Raw genomic sequence first — 13,375 nt, 5'->3', positions numbered from 1 at the left:
AGAATCTGTGATTTTAATCATATTTCGATTTGCAATCAGATTTCGATTTACAAGTTTTAGAGCATAATCGATCGGAGTTTGATCGAAAGTTTTAGTGCTTTGTTTGATCTCCTTCCCTTTGCTTGGTTTGTAATCGAATCTTCAGGTATGTTAAAGTCTTTGATTGAATCTCTGATTTTCCTTAATTAATTTAGGGTTTCAAATGTTTTCTTCATTATTAAAGCAAGTTTTAGGATTTTGTTTGATCCACCATTTCCTAATCATTTTAAATTACTTTCTATCGCAGAGGAAATCCATATAAGATCGCATTTCAACAACTAAGTTTCGATCTCTCTCAGATTTGACGCGAGTTTTTGTTAGGTTTTTTTTATCTAATCTTAAGGTATGTTAAGGCTTTTGATTGAAACTCGGATTGTTCTCAATTATTTTAAGGTTTCAGATTCTAATTTGAATGTTATTTGTCAAAATGCTATATATTCTCGGATGTTAGTTGTTTAATTGATATAATTATAAAATCTTCATCTAATTTATGGTCGACAACAACGATAAAGAACGAAGTTCAGAAGAAGCCAGAGATGAACTAAATCGAATGCTGAGTGAAGTTGGTAATATCTTTCTAAATATATATACTAGAAAGGCAAATGTAGAAACAAACAAATAAAAGTATCAGTTTAGTCGTCTTGGGGTTTTACTTCAGAAAGAGTTTGTGGTTGTGTTGATGAACACTAGCTTATACAGGTACATTCAGAGTAACTGTCAAAATTCAGATAATTAAGGCAACTCAAGAGAGCCGCATGCTTTGCATTCTTGTGAGAACTTGAAGTTAAATGTTAAATCTGATCCAAACAATCCAAGGAGCTACAAAGCAAAACTTGAAGCCTATCCATACATTACACCATCTATATAGTAAACGTTTCTATGATAAAATAGTTAGTAGATAAGAAAGGATTAGTGTCAAATCTTAAAGAAAGAATAATTGGAATCTAAGGAAAGACCTATATATTGACATGATGATGATGAATCGCAACCAATGGATCTAACTGAAAAACATTATGCATGGTTAAGGACTACCCACAACTACTTTCCATCCTTTTTTAAGCTATAATTATTTTGTGACAAGTATAAGAGTTCATTAAAGAGGATCGGGAAAGAATGTACAATATAAACCTAGATCATTGATCGATTGTAAAACTTGCTGTGTAGATTGCAAAAATAGAGATTAAGATATGGACTTTGGGTAAGTCGAATTCGTTCCACAGGGATAGTTTGGATTCAAAAACTCATTCGGATAAAAAGGCGAAAACATAATTAGAAAAAAGATTCCTTAAAAATGAAATTGATTTGTAAAAACAGATAAGAAAGTAGCAACTAATTTGTAAATGAAATTAAACTAACAATAGAGATTGAAGATATAAGGAAAAGAGCTTGGAGAGGTCAGTTCAACCTTTGCAATTCATCCAAAATGCTGATTTATTCTAATTATAACTCAATCCACGTAGCAAGTCATTGCTCATGGATCGGAAGATAAATCAAATTAAACATTGATGGTAACCGAAGAGTATTCATGAGAATCCCAACTTCAAACAAGTGTAGCTGACTTATACTTCAATTCATCACAGAGCATGATTGTTCTTGAGCTTATCTAAGTAACAATCATCAAAACTTGATTTGAATGTATAAGTTTGCTAATCTTATCCTAAGATGATTCTCAGAATTAACATGTAAAACAGAAATAAATAATCAAAACAACATTGGTAAGATGAAATTGCTCCGGCATTCTTGACCTCTCTAAGGAGAGTCTAGCCGATCATCGCAAGAATTGTAATTGCAGAAAATAACAAAAGAACGAAGAACATGGGTGACGAAGATGATGATCGATCTGTAATCCTTCTTTTATAGCTCTCTAAAGAATTACAAAAACAATGAATGGATCACTCTTGATGTTCTCACTACACTCAAGAGCTTTCTCAAAAGGAAATTACAGAGAATTAAAGAAAGAAAAATAAAAAATTACAGAAGAAGAGAGTCATTTTCTCTGAAATCAACCTTCCAATTTATAACATTCGTATTCGGGTAATCGGGTCGATTTGACGGATGATTTGATTCGAATGACACAATCAATTACAACCACCGAAACAATTGGAAGCTTCTGTGCGAATCTCAAGGATAAATTCCTCGAGATGACCGCGACGCGATCTTGGCTAGCCGCGGCGTGGTGACGTGGCACCCAAATCAGCTGGCCTTTGGCTGGTTGCTTCCTCTTTGCTCGCATGTTGTAACAAGTTGTAACAATAATTGTTACATCTTTTGTTGGTTTCCGAATGTGCCATTTTCACCTTAAATTGGTAATACATTAATGTTAGCTACATAAATTTGGGATTTAATAAAATTTATTATCATTTTTAAGGAACTAGTATTCAAACTTTAATAATCTTGGTGAAATTAAAGTCCAAAAGTGAAATTATTGGGACCTTATCAATCATACTAGAGATAAGAGAATATTTCAACTGCAATAACTGTCCATGAGTATGTACAAATCACCATGAACCAAAGTAGAAAACTTTTTGTACATGTTAGAATCAAATATAGTGAGAGATAAATTGGGACATTCTGGGAATATGTAAAATTATGTTGGGATTAGCAATGAAGAAAAGGTCTCATCTTATTAAATTGTGATTTTTTTGAAGTATGCCTCTGATTTCTGTTTTTTTTTTTTTTTAAGTACTTACATTGTTGAAAATGCTTGAATTAACAATGAAACTTGGATTACAAAATTTAAAGTATCTAATTTGTAACTTCTTCCTTAATGCTAAAACCTAGGGAACCATAGCTTACTAGTTTCTCATAACTTTATTTTTTCAGTTTCCCTTGTAAGAGTTCTTACACCTAGGATTTTCAAAGTACACATGGTCCCTTATTGACATATTATGTATCTTACTAGTGCATTTATTGCACGTTAATGTGTGCCCCAAGGGCACACATTAACAAGACCCATAAATAATTATCAACATTTCCAATTAAATAGACATCTATTTTTTTTTTTTTCCAAAGAAGAGTTCTAGTACTATTTTTTTGGTGGATGATGTTGCAAAGTTTTTGAACACCTACGTCACTTTTTACGCCTATTTAAGACCGTCGTTTTTTCCGACTATCAAAGACAATCTTTTTTTTACAACTGTTTGGATTGTTGTAATTAAAAAGTCACTCCTTTTAAAACGATTCATTTTGCGACTGTTTGGACAGTCATTTTTGGCGCATTATGACATAGTGGTGGTTGGACGAAGCTCGTATTGTAGAAATTGATTTCTCCTCCCTCGTGGAGCCGTGCTTCGGGTGGGTGTGCTACTACTCTCATAAAGATTTAAAAAACAATTTCTCTTATATAAAAAGAAATGGGATTAGTTTTAGATTGGGAAGGAACTAATTGGTTTGGTTGCAATTATTTGTGGCCCACCTTAATTCCCACTTACCAAACAAATAAGTAATGGAAATTTATGTTCTCTTTCCACATCAATGATCAAGAATGAATGGTGGTGATTGTGTTCAACTGGTAGCCCACCTCAAGTCCTCCAATCAAGAGCTGATGGGGGCTATTAATCATCCAGTTATAGCTAGGCCTGCAATGTAAGAAGTGACCATGTGGGTCCTCTTCATTACAAGTTTTAATTTGTAGGCTTGTAGATGTCACTTGACATAGTACCTACTTGTATCACTAAGGCTTCAACAACTTTAGAATGATGTGAGGCCATGGCAGATGAAATCAATGCTCTCCTCCATCAAACAACATTGTTTCTTGTCCCTCACATACCATCATGAATGTTCTACAGTAATTGTGATTTTACCTTAAAGGACATGTTCATGGATCAATTGAGATGACATTGATAACCTTGATTCTTTGATTTTTGACTGATTCTTGTTTAAAAATATATATAAAAGAAAGAGATAACACAATGATTTGTTTAAATGGATCATCTTTACAATGCCTTTTCCCTCTCTTTCCAAATCTTTTTACAATGCTTGATTTATCTCTTTAAATAAATTTTTAAAAAAAATCCTCAAAATTAAAGAATTCTATAATCCATTAGGAATTTTAACCACCCAGATCAATATCTCCTAAAATAAAGTAATTCATATCAATTATAAATCTTTTATTATTGAAATCATTTTCCTTATACGAAATTCAAGAATTTTTTTCATTCTGACTATGAATATCATTTGAGAAAGGCAAATAGGACTTCAAATTTTTTGACTCGACTTGTTGTTTGTCATGCGGATTTTTATTTTTTATGTAATTGAGAATGAATCTATTATTCATCAAGAGCTTGCACATATTTTACTTCTCGATGTAATTTGTAATTATATTTGTAGGCATTGATTCTAATAAAAGAGAGAGGTCCCTCTATCCCAACTTATCGATCCAAAACAAAAAAAAGTTTCAATGTAGATCTTGAGATTTCGTACTTTTAGTGTAATACGACCGTTCTAGATAAAATGATATTTTATTCCTCATAATTGATATTTTTATTTGATTGTGAAGTTCAACATGATAGCTTCTAAAGGTTCAACCCTTCAACAGTCAGATGATCACAATGCATTTCTTCATAATTTCTTAATTAAGTACATTTATATGAGTCAACAAATTTGTTTTAGTCGTTTCTTACCTTTCTTACCACGTTTCAAGGTCTCAAACAATATCCAAAGGCATGATTTTAAAGACTTAGCAGGTTAATTATTGATCTTAACTAAACAAATACTAAACGAAAGCTCTTGAGTTCAAGCCCTACTTCAGCATCCATTTATCATGTCTTACGTGTGAGATTGTCGGGGGAGCATAAGTACAGGTTCCCACCTAAGAGACTTTAGTACCATTAATTACTAGGCATTTAAAATAGTACTAATAAACAGAGCAAACTGCTACAGCAATCTAAGTTAGGTTTGAGAGTTACTTATTTTTCAACATATATTTCACAAACGACAAACATCATGTGGGCCCCACCCTAAACATCTCTCCTCAACCGTTCAATATGCCCAGCAAACCATGTCCACCAATTTCTATATTCTGCCACGTGTAAACGAAGCTACTAATGCACTTGTAAGCACACACGTGTTGGAGCTTTATATCTGAGTAAGTAAGAGGTGTAGGGCCCACACCCACGTCTACAATGGGCCCAACCTTGGATTTATTTGCTGGGTAAACCAGAGAGTACATGAGCGATTGGGTGGGTCTGTACGCGTTAAAGTAATCTGACTTGACACTGACAGTGGGTACAACTTCTTAGTTGATCATTTACACATACCACCTCCACGTTTTGGTGACCCCTCCTTTTCCAAACAATCATAACATACCCTTGACCGTAGTCTTCTTTGAGAGAATTAAAAAAATACCCTAAATACCTCATATTTCAAGGCCTCTTGCAAAAAAAATTATATTCTTTCCTCAAGTAAATATGAAAATCTGACGCATGTTTCTCATCTCTTTTAAAGAAACACGTGCGGTATTTCTTTACAATTTTTAAAAAATGTACTCAATTTCATATGTGGCTAAGATCTCTTTATTAATTGGGGGAAGAATTCACATGAATCAGATTTTTTTTTTTTTAAAGGAACGTATCAAGAGAGAATTGGATTTAGTTACACAATGTGTGATTGGTAAATGAGGATTAAATTTTTTAGGAAGCTATGGAATGTATTGTCAAACATTCAACATAATTCCACAAGATCTATTTTCGTTATAATAACAGATTCTAGCCAATTGAAAGGATCTTGTGAAAGAATCTTCTAATCAATCCATAGATCATTTTGATTCCATTAGTAATGAAAATTCGGAATATCACACATAGATAAATTAAAAAGGGATTTAACAACTAATTAACAAAATCAACTTGGGACTTACCTAAAAGATATATGATGTATCCTGAGATGGGTTTTATTTTCATAGTTGGATTTCATATTTTAATAGTTAAGATTTCATGTTTTTCATGAATTATCGATACCAAGGATGGCACCTCGTAGGGATGAGTAACCACCCCTACCTCCCCGCCCCCCATTGAACTTTAAAAATGAAAAAAATTCAATGATCTATGCTCCCCATGTTTTGATTGATAGAGATAGCTCGTGTTTTTCAACTATATGCATCCCTTGTTGAGCGGAGCCATGTACGGATTGGGGTAGTTTAGTCCCCTAGGGGGCTTTTCAAATCGAGGACGTCCTTGGGAATGCAACTTTGAACCTACCAAGTGCCAAAACTTTGAGAAACCCTCCTTCACGATAGTGGCACTTTTATGTTTGCAAAATAATGATACATCCTTCAATGTTTTTATGAATATTTGATATACATTCTTATTTTCTTCAAATTGATGACATGCCTCTTGACTTTGTTGTTTCCCTATCAACTGATGAAAATAACTTGATGCCCTCATCGTCATCATCATTATCATCATCGTAATCATTACTATCACAACAATCATTACCATCGTCAACAACATCATATCACAAGTATCATCACCACCTTTATTATTTTCATCATATCATAGAGGTTATAGAGGACTAGTTTAGAGAAGAAAAATAATTGTTTTAAGGTATTTTCTTCTTTGGTTGATAAGTGAAGACCAAATTCAAGGCATATGTCACCAACATAAAAATATGGAATATCTGAAAATTTTACCAAAACGTGGAGTGAACAGATGTTATGTGAAGGGGAAGATTCCTTCAAAACTTTGAAGTGGGTTGGTTGCTTCAAAGTTGTTTCTTTGTAGGGGAGGAACCACGTAGGGCACAAAACATTAAAAAAATGTTTTCAATTTTGAGATTCTATCTTCTTCAACCTTCAAATCTCAAGTACAAGATTGAATTTTTGTGTGGCAAAATAAGAAGTTTCTAATTCTTTTCTCTTCTCTCCCCACCTAACAATCCAAATGAGAGAAATGGAGAGAAACTCATTTATTTTCTCTTCTCTTCTCTCCATTTCTCTAGATCCAAACATAGTGTAAGATTTTATCTCTTTCAACCTTCACACATGAAAAGCAAAATAAGATTTTTGTGAAAGGTGAAGAAGGTACTTTGGGGTAGAAAAATCAAGGCTTTTGCTTATCACACATTAAAAACCTTGTATTGAAGATAAGGTTGAATAAGTTCAACATACTTTATTCTATAAGTTAGCAACTTTATTATCGACTAATCATTCTTCATAGTGAGAAAGCTAACAAAAGAATAGAAGGAAACCATTATGTAGGTCGACCATCATTAATATTTAGCCCCCACTAACCAAACATCTTGGCTCCTGATGGGTACTACTCTTCGATTAATTATTTAATTTTTTGTATTTTTTTTTTTTTAGTTTTGAATCAATAAGAAGAAAATAAACATAATTATTATTGTTTACAATTTTACCAAATAAATCAACAATTAAAGATGATTGATTTTTACGAAAAAAAAATAAAGATTTTAAGGTAAAATAAAATCGATGATTGCCAAATAAATCAAAGGTTTTAAGTTAAATATCAAAACGTTGATAACACATTTTAGTCAATCATAAAAGACCGTAATCAAAGTATATGACACAACTTAGGTGTTGTGATAATCTAACTACCCCACGTGGCAAACTCAATCGTGACAAGTTTGGAACCATAGATCTGCCCTCCTCAGGATACACGGTTCCCTCGAGATTCAGTTTTTTATAATGAAGCGCAGCTGTGTATCTCGAGGAGCACAGATCTATAATTTCCGAAATTGTCACGTCAGGGTAGTCAGATCATCACGATTCTAAATGAAATGCAGACGAAATGAGCCACAAATGAAATGAAATGTAAGGCCTTGTGAGTTGTCAAATACTATAAATACATGACCTTCGGCTATGTTAAACATTTATAGAAGTAGTTTCTGTAGCATAGAATTCCGATGTGTGTCGTCAGATAACACCAGTTCTGGTGACCAGAATTTGATGATGCTGTAGAAATTCAAAGTGGATAAATGGCAAAAGGCCGGAAACTCGAGTCGAACCGACACGAACAATTACTAGAGAGTTTATGTTACAATCAAGGTCAAGTATCCGGTACAGAAGTATCGGAATTTAGTGAAGAAGAAGTCTGGTCAATGGTTGACCACGTTGTTGACCAAGATGATCACATGAGTTACGAAGTACTAAGTGATTGGAGCTCCCATGAGTCAGAAACTAATGAAGACCGTTCGATTCCATATCTGGGTGGTCTATCATTGGCGTTTAACGATGACGATGGGAAGAACTCATCATGGACGATCGTTAACATGGAATCTCCACGTCAGCAACATATGGCCACATCAGCACCGATGAACATATCTGATTGGCCCAAGATCCTTCATGTTGACTCGGTTGAATCGTTTGATGACTCGGAGGAGGATGACGAGTTGGAAAGAGTTCCGCCTCATGAGTACTTGGCAAGGGAGTATGCAAAGAACCATAAGATGGCGGCAACTTCGGTTCTTGAAGGGGTTGGTCGAACCCTTAAGGGGCGGGACATGAGCCGGGTTAGGGATGCTGTGTGGAGTCGGACCGGGTTTGATGGTTAACTATCAACCGTTTTAGTGAAACTTGTAATTATTGTAATTTTTTTCTTAGGCGTTGATTCGGTCGAGTGAACTCGCTCAAGTCGAGTCACGCTACAACCGTTGAGCCTAAACACAATTCCAATGTGTAGTCTCCCTGTATTATTATTAGTAGCATTTTAGTGAAATTGGTGCAATGTGCGTATGTTAGCAATGACCCCACCTTTTAATGCGAGGGTGATGATGTGATTGCTTATGAAAATTACAACATTAATTATATATCTTTTAAAAGAAAAATACGATTTTTAGATATATGATTGGACATTTCTCTAACTTCAATTTTTTCATTTAAAGTGATTTTTTTTTTTTTTTAGGGTTGATTTTGTAAATCAATTTGATAGGATAACTCAAAAACTAACTGACATAGATCTTTCCTCAAGATGCACAACTGCACATGTTTTATGGGGACGTGTAGTTGTGTATCCCGAGGGAAAAAATCTATGACTCTTACAAGATACATGTCAATTGAGTTATTGAGTTATCTTGTCAAGTTGAATTACAAAATCCTTACAATTTTTTTTTTATTTTTTTATATGACGAGTTATCTAAACTTATGTCTGATAATAGGACTAGAAGAGCTAAATGATAGGCTAAGGTGTGTGGGTCCCTTCTCTTGGGCACGAGCAACGGTCGCACATCACAATCATCAAGTAAGTGACGGTGCGCCCTCGCGAGTGGCCGCGAGGAATTAATGCTCTACTCATACTGGGTATCGAACTCACGACCTATGGACTTTTATCGCCTATCAATTCAAAATTGTCATTGAGCCAATCCCTCAGGATTCATTTAAAGTGATTTTCCACACTTAAGAAAAACGTTTTTCCCACTCCATTTTAAGGAAAATGAATTTTCCTCCTTCAAAAGTTATATTCCACCTTCCAAAACTAAAATCCAACTCTCCTTCATGACACTTTCATAGGTGCTATCAAATGATTGAATTTATTTTCATTTTCTCATGGAATTCATCTTCAATGAAAATATATTCTTTGTAATCATACAAACTTCTACTCTTTGTTGAAAAAGTTGAGCTTGTCATCTCAAACTTGGAAGTATTGAGCGAGATAGTCAATGTTCATTTTTCATGACAATGATTTGTTTTGAGATTCAAGATGCACGTATGAAATTTTGAAATTATTGGTCGATATTAAGTAAACTCGATCGAATCAATCATGTTTTTTATACATTAAATAATTAATTAAATATTTATAGAAGGATAATATTCTAAATAAATTTTTGTCTTATATAATTAAAAATTTTCAGAATGGGCTGATTTTTTGTGAGGATGATCTCTATGGTGAGGAGATCATCCTCACAAAAAATCAGCCCATTCCGAAACTTCTAACCCCATAAAAAATAGTTACAAACTAACAATAAAAATTAATAATCCACAATTTTTCAACTTATAAATTAGGATTAGAAATTTTAAAAAGGAGGATGATCTATTCATCACCCTCACAAAAATCAAATCATTCCAAAACTTTTAGTTCATATAAAATAAAACGTATTATCTACAATTTTATCTATCGAACCTGACCCTTTATCTAAAAATACGACTTTACGACTAAACATCTACCAATCCACTTAAGAATAATAAATAATTATGATCATTAAATATAAATATATCATAATAAATAATTAAAAATCCATTTAAACGATTTGACTCCTTCCTTCATCAATCATGATGCGCAAGATAGCACAAAATAATGAACAATGTGGGTCCCACAGCCAAAGAGGTGCTTTTAAGGGAAATTGATGGATAGTGTCAGAGGGGGAGGGAGAGGTTAGCTATTTGTATCAAGAAAGGGACATGGAGTTTTGTATATTAATGAGGACCCCACATCCATCAGCATCATACCATCACCATCATCACCATCATTCATGAATTTTCGATTTTCAGTGGGACCCACACATCAATCAGCATCAGCATACATCATCACACATCGATTTGACATAATTTGTTTTTTTTAGTTTTCTATTAAAACACGGGACCTACGTGAAGAAAATTGTGAAAGTTGTTTTTGACTTTTTTAACTTGCGCTTTTTCTTACATACACCGTACTCGTACAGCTTGTTACCTTAAACCAAGTGGAATGATGTAGTACGACTCTCACCCACCATAAACTATAGCCCACTGATTTATAAGCATTTAAAATAAAACATCTCTCCAATCATGATCAGAACTTGACAATACTGGGGTGTGGGACCAAGTAACATTTTGGACATTTAGCAAAAAAAAAATTCATAGGATTATGACAATCGTTAAAATAAAAAAAATTTTAATTCTAAAAAATATTCTATTTGTTAAAGTAACTCGTGCTTTTGAACAAAAATGCCCTTCACTTCATCTTTTCTATTAAATCTTTCGTAAATTACAACTTCCTCCCTCCTAATCATTTTCAGATTTTACAAAGGAGAGAATTCTCTATTCTTACTCCAAAACCTATCAAATAACTATTGGAATCAACAAAAAAGATCTGATTGTGAGGAACAACCAATATCTTGCTGATCTTGGTGAATCTGGTGTTCCATCCATGATTTATTGAATATTTTCATCAAATGTTATCCCTCTCTCTTTCTTTTAAAATTCTTTGTATAATTTTATCCTCATAGTTATATAAATGAAAAATGGTAGTAAAATTTGAATGATTTTGATAATTTTTTGAAGCATAGATCATAAATTTTATGTAGTGTCGAAACTCAACATTAGAATATAACAGTACTATCGTCAAAGTTCAACATTACCTATCATTGAACCTCGACGAATGACTAACATAACATTTCTTCTATAAATAAAAGTTGTTTACATCGTCGGATCTCAATGATTGTATATTAACTATAAGTTCAAATATAATAGTATTGAAGAGACTCAACACTAAATTCATAACAAAATATTATTATAAGTAAATAAAAATTTTGGAGCGTCAAACCTCAACGATTATATATTAAGTATAGGTTCGACAATAGTTCTATTACAGTCCAATGTCAAGCCTCGACATTGTAAAATTTTTAAGATCTATGCCCTAAAAAATTCGCAAAATCCTTCAGATTTTTTCTACCATTTTTCATTGTTTATTTTTCATTTGTATAACTATGATGATAAAATTATACAAGATTATACAAAGAATTTTAAAAGAAATGAAAGAAAAAGATGAGAGAGGATAACGTTTGATGAAAATGTCCAATAGATCATGGATGGAACACAAGATTCACCAAGATCAACAAGATGTTAGTCGTTCCTCACAGTCAAATATTTTTTGTTGATTCTAATAACTATTTGATAGATTTTGGAGAATGGAGAGTTCTCTCCTTTGCAGAATCTAAAAATAGTTAGGAGGAAGCAAGTTATAATTTACAAAAGGTTGAATAAAGAAGATGAAGTGAATGACATTTTTGTTCAAAAACACGAGTTACTATAGCAAATAGAATGTTTTTTAGTATAAAAAAAAAACGTAACCCTTTTTTTCCATTGTCATAAACCTATGGAACTTTTTTGCTAAATTTTCTAAAATATAATTATCTAATGAAGCAATTGATTATCACCACCATCATCAAACCTTCTCCTAAGGATTTGGGGTCAGATAAACGAATCTTGTTCATCCGTTTTACTCTAACATAACCTTATCTTTTGGGTATTAAAGGTGTGATCATATCATGGTTTTAAATCTCGTCCGGGCCGAAACGACTTATCCAATACATCTTAGGACCGTCCACCAACGAGATGGGGATAGACAAGTCAAACTTATTGGATGAGATTTAAAATCATGGTTCATTTGTCTCATTGTTGAACGAGACGACTCAAATATAGTATAAAACTCATTCGAGACAACTTAGTCTCATTCATGGATGAGACGAGACGTCAAAAATGAGTTTTAAAACCATTGATCATATCCTATTTCACTATTTCAATTTGCATGCATTTGGATCTTCCACTCGTTCTTTTAGAACTTCAACTTGAATATTTTCTTTTAAATAGGGTTGTGACTGTAATCAATCGACCGATAATAAAAAAAGATTGTAATGAACCTTCATTGACCATGCTCGAACCATCTGAGTCCGATTGGAGCTACTCCCACATTTTCTTAAAATGCATTAATTTATAGTTTTATCTAACCTAACATTTCCACTCATCCTCAATCTCAACATCCTCATCGCAGACACTCATTTTATTAACTACCTGACCATCCAACATTTAGCTTCATAAAGCATAACTAGTCTTATTGCAATCTAGTAAAATATTCTTTTAAATTTGATTGGTATATTTTAATATTTCGTTCGTAAAACACTCAAGAATCACACCACAATAACCATCCAACTTCGATTCTATGGGTAACACTTACCTCCAATCTCTCCATAAAGATAACAAAAGTGGTGGCTTCATGGTATTTTTGGATAATCAATTTTTATCGAACAAATCTATTCTAAGAGTATGTACTATATTTACACTCCACATCCTTGCTCTTGGTTCTACTTATTCTAAAACCCTCACCTCCAATCACCTTCATCAATAATTTTAGTTTAGTATTAACTCTTCTAATCTTATCAACTAAGATTTTATTGTACCAGAGATGTATCGATCTTGATTTTCAGGCAGTGACAGTGTGTAGTAATCCTTCCATCACTAAGAAAATACAAGGTAATGATGGGTCAAACAAAAAATGAGAGGCAAATCAGAGTTGTTTGTATCGTTCAATGGATTTGGAAAGAAAAATAGAGGATCATTCGATCCATTTTCATAAAAGGTAAATTGCAATCCACGTCTTGATGAACAACGATAATAAATAAATCCTCCACACAA

The 13,375-nt window shown here is 33.1% G+C and overlaps 1 protein-coding gene across 1 annotated transcript; it reads left to right on the top strand.

Annotated features, from left to right (window-relative positions):
- Positions 1-7,857: 7,857 nt before the first annotated feature.
- Positions 7,858-8,737, top strand: LOC147391975 (protein S40-6-like). Its single transcript, XM_086457305.1, has one exon. It carries the CDS (start codon positions 7,969-7,971, stop codon positions 8,542-8,544), a length of 576 nt encoding a protein of 191 aa, XP_086313431.1. The 5' UTR covers positions 7,858-7,968; the 3' UTR covers positions 8,545-8,737.
- Positions 8,738-13,375: the final 4,638 nt, after the last annotated feature.

This window comes from Akebia trifoliata, chromosome 11 (assembly GCF_017979445.1).
Source record: "Akebia trifoliata isolate Shusen 1 chromosome 11, ASM1797944v1, whole genome shotgun sequence".
In the NCBI taxonomy this organism is placed as follows: domain Eukaryota; kingdom Viridiplantae; phylum Streptophyta; class Magnoliopsida; order Ranunculales; family Lardizabalaceae; genus Akebia; species Akebia trifoliata.
The sequence above is the reverse complement of the archived record's forward strand: the minus strand, read 5'-3'. Positions and strand labels throughout refer to the sequence as shown.

Excerpts from the sequence above, each read along its gene's own strand:
- LOC147391975 (XM_086457305.1), top strand. The coding sequence starts at position 7,969 with ATGGCAAAAGGCCGGAAACTCGAGTCGAACCGACACGAACAATTACTA.